The sequence below is a fragment of the Neolamprologus brichardi genome, chromosome 4 (genome assembly GCF_056152115.1).
Source record: "Neolamprologus brichardi isolate AB-2024 chromosome 4, ASM5615211v1, whole genome shotgun sequence".
NCBI lineage: Eukaryota > Metazoa > Chordata > Actinopteri > Cichliformes > Cichlidae > Neolamprologus > Neolamprologus brichardi.
This window is the reverse complement of record NC_142107.1, coordinates 25,523,493-25,533,482: the sequence shown is the minus strand read 5'-3', so window position 1 is coordinate 25,533,482 and position 9,990 is coordinate 25,523,493. Positions and strand designations below refer to the sequence as shown.

Below are 9,990 nucleotides of genomic sequence, written 5' to 3'. Positions count from 1 at the left end.
CATGCTCACATTTCACACAAACTGTGTTCGTCCTGCAGATCCTTCATAAAAACACAACATCAGACAGCACCGATGCTTTGGTGTCAAAGTTCTAATAAACCAGTGTCAAGTCGTCATTTTAAGATGGAGCATTAATGCGATCCCGAGCCTGCTGTGGGCCAGCAGCTCTCTCCTCACAGACTCTGAGGAGGTCCTTCATTAAAGTTATACAACAGCTCCATGAAGCACCAATAAAACGTCATGAAATCAATAAACATATTGATCTGCAGAGCACGAGGATCAGACGAGTCCCTGCAGGAACAATCAGTGTGAATGCAAACCTCAGCTGGTCCATTCATCAGTCAGCTGACTGTCAGAAAAAACAAACTTATACCAAAATAAAAGAATATAAAGTAATACTTCACAATAAAAGTCTAATCAGATCTAATCGACATGTTTCAGCTGCGCTGGTGAGATGCTGGAAAAACCAAAAAGTTTTAAACTGAAACATTTTATCAGCACTTTTTCCCTTTTTTGTACAAAATTTCCCGCATTATGAAGACTGAATACTGTTTATCTCCCTTTTGTTGTCTTATATTTATTATTTTCATAATATCACAAAGTCTCTTAACCCAGCCACACGGGGACCACGAGCCAGTGTTCAGATAAACTGTGAGGGTTTTATCAGGAAGTCCATCTGATGTCAGAGCAAACGTGCACATCGTGAAGATGAGATGGTCAGGTTAACGAGCACCTGTGCTCTGTGTGGAGCTGATGGATGAAGAGCAGGATGGAGGAAGTGAGGTCAGCCGAGGTTATCACAGCTAACTGAAGCCTTTTAATCTACTCAAGTAAAAATTGAATTATTTTTGTAAACTTGCAAAACAAAATAAAACAAAATAAAATAATAATAGAGAGGAAAGTTCGGTGAAGAGGAAATGTTATTATGTAAATATTGCAATGGTTTCCCTCTACATCCAAAGTTGTAAAATCCTGTTTTATTTTAATAGCTGCACTGACTCATGCCAATAATAATACTTAGAAAGACTAAAAGTAAGAAAAACCTGAACTGAATTGAAAGCCTTTATTGTCATTATACATAGTATAATGAGAAGCACTTAATATAAATACACAGTACAGTACTTGATGACAGAGACAGACAGGCAGAGAATTGATGATATTTCAGTGTAGATTTGGTTTTGGCGTTGGTGGGACGGATGATTCAACCACCGAGCCCTGTTTCTTTTTTTTCCTTTTTGTTTTTGCTTTTTGATAAAAAAAGAAAAAAAGAGAAATATACTTGCCTACATATGCTATTCTACATGCTTTTAAACCATTTAAAATTACAGTTCATAGTTTTATATGTGAATTATATAATGTTAAATTACTATTAAACAAATGACTGACTAAGTATTTTAGACTTTAGTTTACTTCAGCCATATTCCATATAAATCAGGTATCATACAAAAATAAAAATAGAGTCATGACAATAAAAGAATATGACTTTAAGGACTTAACAGCATTACTTCACTGAATGATCTGCTGGGTTTTGTCCATAAAACTACTCGTCTAAGATGACCACAGAGTCAAAGATCTCTCAGTAACATTATGCAACATTTTAGGCTCTATTGCCCCGATCAGATCAGTGAGCTGAGAGTTTCTATTCTAAACATGAACTGTTACAGCAACAGGCATGGACTACATGTCCCACACAACAACTCAACGTCCACTATGTGAAGCAGCCAAACACAGGCCTGCTCCTCTCATTAACTGAGATAAACTGCTGGCATGTTTGTTTTACATCCATGCAGTCCAGCCTCTGCTGGTGGACAGAACAACAGTGAGACATTCACATACATGCAGTCACACATGTGCTTCAAATAGTCATGAACCAACAAGTCATCATAGTCTAAGGAGCTTGCAAAGAAAAGCGTCTGGACTTCTTTAAGTTGCTTGAAGACGTTTCACCTTCATCCGAGAAGCTTCTTCAGTTCTAAGGTCAAATGGTGGTGAGTCCCAGATATAAACCTGGTGGGAGTGTCCCCCCACAGAGGGACAAAAGGACCCCCTGATGATCCTCTAATCGCCTGAGCCAAGGTGTGGAACTGGGTGTGGGTCCCAATCAGCCAGAGTTTCGGGTGAGTTCATTGTGAAACCTGGCCCCACCTTATCATGCGAATTCCTGAGGTCAGATGGTCCAGGATGTGAGTGGGCCTTAAGGCGTCTGGGAAGGGATCTCAAAACTGGATTATAGATGGCAGAGAGTTGGTGTCGTAAACCACCGCCTCTGTTCAAAGATGGTCGCTCACAGTGGACATAGATGGCTTCTTTCACTCCTCTTTCAAACCATCTGTCCTCTCTGTCCAAAATGTGAACATTGGCATCCTCGAAAGAGTGACCTTTATCCTTAAGATGCAGATGGACAGCTGAGTCTTGTCCCGTGGAGGTGGCTCTTCTGTGTTGTGCCATGCGCTTGTGAAGTGGCTGTTTGGTCTCTCCAATGTAGAGGTCTGGGCATTCAGCGAGGAATGCCCAGTTCACATTTTGGACAGAGAGGACAGATGGTTTGAAAGAGGAGTGAAAGAAGCCATCTATGTCCACTGTGAGCGACCATCTTTGAACAGAGGCGGTGGTTTACGACACCAACTCTCTGCCATCTATAATCCAGTTTTGAGATCCCTTCCCAGACGCCTTAAGGCCCACTCACACCCTGGGCCATCTGACCTCAGGAATTCGCATGATAAGGTGGGGCCAGGTTTTACAATGAACTCACCCGAAACTCTGGCTGATTGGGACCCACACCCAGTTCCACACCTTGGCTCAGGCGATTAGAGGATCATCAGGGGGTCCTTTTGTCCCTCTGTGGGGGGAAACTCCCACCAGGTTTATATCTGGGACTCACCACCATTTGACCTTAGAACTGAAGAAGCCTCTCGGATGAGAGGTGAAACGTCTTCAAGTAACTTAAAGAAGTCCAGACGCTTTTCTTTGCAAGCTCCTTTGACTACGATGACCTGGATGACTGAGAACCTTCACAGACAACAAGTCATCATCCAGTTTCACCTGTGATCTTGTGTCACCGTTACTCTCTGAGCTCTGTGTTGGTTCTTCTGTCACCTGACAAATACACACATTGGCCAGATTTGTCACATGACTCCAGTAGAGGACGTAATTTCACTCTTTCTGCACCGCTGGGTGAATGAGATGCTGACAGATCTTTTTTTTTCTTTTTATCAGGTTTGTTTTCTTTACTCGAAGAGATCAAATTATTGGTGGGGACATGTCCCTTCCGTCCAGGCCAAATCTACGCCCTTGTGTACAAGTTTGAGTTGTATGGTGATAGCTTTGGGGAAGAAGCCTTCCCCGAGTCTGTTTGTTCTGGCCTGAATGGATTTGAAGCGCCTGCCAGAGGGCAGTAGGTTGAAAAGATGGTAGGCGGGGTGGGTAGTGTCCTTTGAGATGTTTCTGGCCCTGCTGAGACAACGGGAGTTGTAGACAGCAGACAGGAGGGCAGGGGGCAGCCGGTGATGTTTTGTGCTGTGAACTGAACCAAACCGAAACAAGAAAATGTGCTCTGGAAACTAAAGCGAATTAAAAACTCAAAATAAAATAAAAATAAAAAATCATTTGAGAGTATAAAACTATGATAACTTTGAGAGTAGCTAAGACGAGGGTGGAGAGGCGACTGGGCCAGATCCACCGTTCTGCCATGAACTCCAGTGAATATGATGTCGGCCCACCGTGTGCTGCTGTACGTCTCCTGCAGGGATCTCCTCAGGTTCAGGAGTGTTTATGGGGAGTGTTGATCCTTCTTCCAGAAGCACATGTGTGAGGTCACACTGATGTTGGAGGAGAAGGCCTGGCTCACAGCCTCCGCTCTGATTGGTCCCAAAGGTGTAATCAGGCTGAGGTCAGGACACACAAACCGGCTCGTCCGTGTCCTTACGGACTCTTCTTTGTGCACTGGTGTGCAGTCATGTGGGAACAGGAAGCAGCCATCCCCACACTGGTCCACATACTGGGAACATGAAGGTGTCCACAGGTCTGCTGAAGCACGAAGACTCCTGAAGAACACCCCACACCATAACCCCCCTCTACCAAACTTTACACAGCGCAGTCAGACAAGTACCGTTGTCCTGGCAACCGCCAAACCCAGACTCATCCATCAGATCGCCAGACGGAGAAGCGTGATTGGTCAGTCCGGCGAACATGCCGCAATTGTTCTAGAGTCCAGTAATGGCGTGGTTTACACCACTGCATTAAACACTTGATGATGTAATGCTTGTATGCAGCTGGTTGCCATGGAAACCCATTCCAAAAAGCTCTCTACGCACTGTTGTTGAGCTCAGCTGAAGGCCACGTGGTCTGTAGTAACGTACTCTGCAGAGTCAGCGACCTGTGTGCACTCTGCGCCTCGCACCACGGTCGACCACTTCATAGCTGAGCTGCTGGCGTTCCCAGTTGTTTCCACTTTGTTATAATTCCACTAACAGCTGACTGTGGAATGTTAAGTTGTGAAGAAATTCCACAGCTGGACCTGTTGCACAGGAGGCATCCTATGATGGCGCCACGAGGGAGTTCCCTGAGCTCCTGAGAGCGAGCCATGCTTCCACACATTCCTTCTGCATGCCTAGCTGCTGACTTTAAACACCTGCGGTCATGGAGGTCATGGAGGTCATGGAGGTGACTGGGACACCTGAATTCAATGATTGGGATGGGCGAGTGAATACTTTTGGCAGTACAGTGTACCTCTGTGGGTGTGGAGAAGTCTAGGAGAGAGGATGACGCTGGTGAGCCACACCACCAACATGTGCAACACAGACGTTGAAGCTAGGTGAAGAAGACAGCTGATGATCGTCGAGCAGCAGTGTGGCTTTATGCTGAGGAAGAGCTGTGATGTTAGAGCTGATGGAGACATGTAGATGAGAAGGAGCTTCTAGATGATTGACGGTACTGCACGAGGAACCATGAAGGAGTACGTGAGGGTGGTGCAGCATACGTATGAGGACAGTGCTGAGGTGGCTGAAGGTGGAGGTGGGAGTACATCAGGGATGTGCTCTGAGCTGAGCTTTTTTGCAGTACTGATCAACGGGATGGCTGATGAGGCGACTCTGATCTGCAGGAGGAAGGAGGGAGGATGATGATGAAGCTGATGGCAGGAAGAGAAGAGGAAGAGCTCAGAGAAACTTCGTGGATGCAGTGAAGGAGGACGTGCAGAGGAGGACGAGCCGCTGAGGAAAAGAAGCGTCTTGTCGCTTCTACACTACATCTCCCAGAATCCTCGGGGCTGGTGTTGGTGACGTCACATTCCCTCGCCCCGGTGCGCTCTTTCGCTCCTCTGTTTAAGTTTTGGTTCCTTTGCTTCTGTTTGTGCCGTGTTCGTTTAAAGGAGCTCGGTGTGTTTGCGGCATGGGTCCCGTGGAGGTGAGGCTTACTCCGTTTACTCACCGGAAACAGGAAACAGAGAAACCGGCTGATGTTTGAGAGTAAAGCGAGCTTCGTGCTGAACGATAGAAACAAAGAAGTGAACGAGCTTCCAGTTCCAGGTTTTCTCTGTTTTACCGGAAAACAAACTCCGTTAAAAATTCCACTGAATTTAAATTCGAGTCTTTAAAAAGTTTCACGCTGAGGTGAAGGTGATGTGCGACAGATTTACTGACCGGAAGTGATCAGTATTAACAACAACCTTTGTTCCGAGTCATCTGTTCATAGAGACATGCACGTTCATTCACAAACTGTTTATTCAAAGCTGATTGGATTGTTTACACTCAGGTGACTAAAGGTGACGTCACATGACTGAATGTCCTACAGCACGTGGTAACTTTAAGTGTCCCAGATGTCCCTGCACAGGTGTGGCTGTTCACCTGTGTCGTAACGCACCTGTCTGTGTCTGCAGCTGCTGCACATGTCCGTGTTCTCGCAGAGTTTCTCTCCCTGCGGCCGCTTCCTGGCAGCTGGAAACAACTACGGCGAGATCGCAGTGTTCAGGTGAGTCAAACGCACCTGGTTCGACTCGGCTGCGCTCACTCGCGCTGAAGGGCCTCCTCTCATTTGTCTCTGCTGTTTTTTTCAGTTTGTCTGCAGCTCTGAGTCCAGACGCCACCGTGCTCAACCAGAAACCTGTTCTGACCTTCACAGGTGAGTGTTCGGGCCAAAGGTCACCCTAAACCCACCAAGCCTCTGCAGTATGGCGAGGGCGTCACAGGCGTACCTGCTGGTGTTTTACACCTGCAGACTGAACAGTGGCATAAAAATAACAACGTGATCAGAACCAGGAAGTCTGAGCTCACACATGAAAACACACTCACCTTTCCAGCCTTTTGTTTGTCGAGAGATCCAAACATTTGTCTGCTTCCTGCACACGGGCGCTAAACGTCCCGTCACACTGGACGCTCTTGTAAGGCGCTAAAGCGTCAGTGTGTTTGGTGACAAACATCTGCGTCATGCTGAAAACACGCTGGAAATAAAGAATCAGTGAAAACGTGACGGTTCCAGCTGATTTTAAACCAAAACTCTGGATTTAGCCTGAGCAGGTGGAGTTCCAGGTGTGTTTGAGGCTCATTTTATTGTGATTTTTTTATTTGCAGCCCTGTGGGGAGTTCTGGTTTCACTGGGACTTTAGTGGCCGTTCATTGTGTCCGTGTTGATTTTGCACACACTGTCCTCACAGATTCCTGCTTGGTCTTTTTGTCCTGCAGCTCATGAGGGACCGGTCTTTTCCCTTCTGTCCACTGACTGCCACCTGCTGAGCGCGGGAAATGGCGAGATCAGCGCCTGGAGCTGGAGCGAGCTCACCAAGAAGGTAACCTGGAACGTCTTCAGGGACACATAGATGGAGAGGAAAAACGAGTTTGCCTGATTTTTGTGTCTCTGCTTCCTCAGAACGTCAAACCTCTGTGGACCCGAAGACCAAACTACAAGTGAGAACCAGTCTTCCACCCCTGCTTCCCGTCTGCTTCCTGTCTGCTTCCCGTCTGCTTCCCGTCTGCCTCCCGTCTGCTTCCCGTCTGCCTCCCGTCTGCCTCCCGTCTGCCTCCTGTCTGCTTCCCGTCTGTCTCCTTCCCGTCTGTCTCCTGTCTGCTTCCCGTCTGCCTCCCGTCTGCTTCCCATCTGCCTCCCGTCTGCCTCCCGTTTGCTTCCCGTCTGTCTCCTGTCTGCTTCCTCACTCACGCATCTGCTGTCTCCTTACAGATCCAGCCTGGAGATCCCAGAGATCAACTCCATGACCATCAACCCCAGAGTGAGTACAGCTCCACCTGTCTGCTCTGCTTCTCTTTGTTAAAGCTGGCCCACCTCTACGAACAGAAAACACTCGAACCTGAAATAAAACACAAACCTGTGACAGTATGAAGAATATCCTCCTCATCATCCTCGCCGTCAGAGCCACCCATTTACTAAACCTTTATGTTTTTGTATGTTTTATTGAGGTCCTTTTATTATTCTGACTTCTTTTCACTCTTTTTTTGAATGTTATTTAAGTTTTTGTTTTTAGAAGCGATGCAGCGTGTCGGCCTTTTCTCCGATGATAATGAGGATAGTTGTGTTTCTGTCGGACGTGTCACTGCGACGTGTAATGAGTTGTGTTTGTGTGTCAGGATAACAGCCTGGTGGTTGGAGGAGGCGATAACAACATCCATGTCATGGACCTGGAAAACGGTGTGTTCAAGGTGAGTGGGAACAAAGTTGACTCCATGTTGTGTGTGTGTGTGTGTGTGTGTGTGTGTGTGTGTGAGATGACTGCTGCTGTTAACGTGTGAGTCTGTGGGGAACGACTCACTGCTGGAGCCTCTGCTGGATGTCAGAGGAACTGCAGTTTTCATACCTGGACGTCCGTGTGCGCTGAACTGTTTCAAAAAATTTTCACGGCAGAGTCTGTTGGGGGAGTTCTGTGTTTCCATGGTGACAGGTTTGTTTTTGTCTTCAGACGGTCCTTCAGGGTCACTCGGACTACGTCCATTGCGTGACTGTAAGAGAGAGGGAGGCGGAGATCCTGTCGGGGGGAGAGGACGGAGCAGTGAGGGTGTGGGGTGAGTTCACAGGACACATGGGGCCGTCAGGAGGATGATGATGGTGAAGATGGTGGTGAGGAGTAGGGGTGGGCGGTAGAAACGATATGAATTTGGCCAACGTGGGGTTTTGACTACACCGCTCCAACGATATATAGGTGCATGTTGATGATGTCATCAACATGCACCTATATATCGTTACCGCACGTGCTTCAAATTATACCACGATATGGATTTTAGGCCATATCGCCCAGCCCTAGTGAGGATGATGATGATGATGATATTAGTGATGATGAGGATCATGGTGATGATGAAGGTGACGTGTTGCTGTTGCAGACAGCAGGACGGGTCAGTGTGTTCACTCCATCGAGGTCTACAAGTACGAGGTGAGTGCCAGAAAGTGTCGCAGACTTCCTGTGATGATGTCATTTCCTCTTTATCTGAGGATAAACAGAGGTGTGTGTTTCAGGTGTGTGCGCGTCCTCAGTACGGTAAATGGATCAGCTGCGTGACCACCGACTCCGACTGGATGGTGAGAAAACGTTTCCTCGCATCGCTGTGACTCCTCCCCCTCCTTCCATCAAATTAATCATTGATTAAAATGATGTCATCTTCGATCTTTGATCACAGCTTTAACCGTTAAGTCTTATTTTTGAGGAGTCGTGTTGCTGCTGTTAGAAACAGGTGATGGACTCCAGGTGAGTTCAGGTGACGTTAGACTGAGAGATGAAACGTTCTCCTTCGTTCTTGTTCTGAGGTTTGTTTTTACAGATGTTTCCTTAGATTCCAGATGTGCAAGATTCTGAACATGTCTGACTTCCTGTTCCCACAGCTGTGCGGCGGCGGACCGTCTCTGTCTCTGTGGCACCTCCGCTCGCTGTCGCCGACCTCCATCTTTAACCTGAGCGGGTGCCAACGACAGTCGACCTTCCACCAGGACTTGGTGAGGAAGACGCTGCAGTCAGTGTTTGTCCATCTGTGCTGGTGCTCGCTCTGGTTCACTTCCTGTGATGCATTTCCTGTAGATCCTAACGGTGGGTGACGGTGCGTTCGTGTCGCACTGCCTGCTGGGCGGCGAGGTCAAAACTCAGATTCCCTGCACGCCACAGAGCCTGAACACGCTGCAGCTCAACAACAACAGCACCGAGCACCGGGTGAGACCCTGAATGCAGCACGCACATCCTCACGCAAACACAGAGGTCACATGACACGACAGGTTCACGAGTGAACGCGTTTCACACATCGCTGGTTCAAAATCCGATTTCAAAAGTCCACGGCAGACCTGAGCCGTGATGAACTGAGCGTGTGCAAACACGGCGGGACAGTACGATGTGGCTCAGTGCTGATTGGTTAAAGCTGGAGAAGAACCGGAACAACCTACACATTAAAAGTCAGCAAGGGGCGTGGCCAGAAGAGAGAGCGACGTCAGGTTTTTTTCCAGTGTGTTAGTGAACGTGTCGTGTGTTTCAGGTGCTGACGGTCGGCGGCAGCAGCGACCGTATTGACGTGTTCACCAACCTGTCCTACAGAGCGTTCTCCCTCAGATTCTGACCTCCGAACTTCATGAGACCCCGCACGCACGCGCACACACACACGATAAACTGTCTGTTCATGTCCATGTTTTTATTCATTCTTTGTATCAGCTGTCTGAGCTTCTTTAAAGAATAAACGTATGAAAATAAAAGCACGCCACGCTTCAGTTCTTCACCAGCTGAACTCTGATTGGTTAAACCAACCAGCGAGGAGCCCACCCTGTGATGAACAATTGAACTTTGTTCTGATCACAGGTGTGCGCTCATGGAAGTTCCCAACTGAAACTGAAACCCGCTGATTTTAATGACGCTCCTACGAAAGCTTTTAAATAAACTTTATTAACACCGCACACACGCACACTCTGCTGTCAGTTCACCGGTTTGTGTTTCTGATTAGTCACATGCTGGAAACTCCGCCTCTTTCACTGACACAGACGTCCTGAACAGGAAGTAAACGGCTGATTGACAGGTGT

At 47.5% G+C, this 9,990-nt stretch overlaps 1 protein-coding gene across 1 annotated transcript; it reads left to right on the top strand.

The window, feature by feature from the left end:
• Nucleotides 1–5,282: 5,282 nt before the first annotated feature.
• thoc6 (THO complex 6) lies at nt 5,283–9,614 on the top strand. Its single transcript, XM_087840393.1, has 13 exons — nt 5,283–5,403; nt 5,876–5,967; nt 6,053–6,117; nt 6,678–6,781; nt 6,862–6,899; nt 7,171–7,219; nt 7,575–7,646; nt 7,904–8,006; nt 8,322–8,371; nt 8,455–8,517; nt 8,818–8,928; nt 9,011–9,139; nt 9,456–9,614. Exons 1-13 carry the CDS (start codon nt 5,389–5,391, stop codon nt 9,534–9,536), a joined length of 972 nt encoding a protein of 323 aa, XP_087696519.1. The 5' UTR covers nt 5,283–5,388; the 3' UTR covers nt 9,537–9,614.
• Nucleotides 9,615–9,990: the final 376 nt, after the last annotated feature.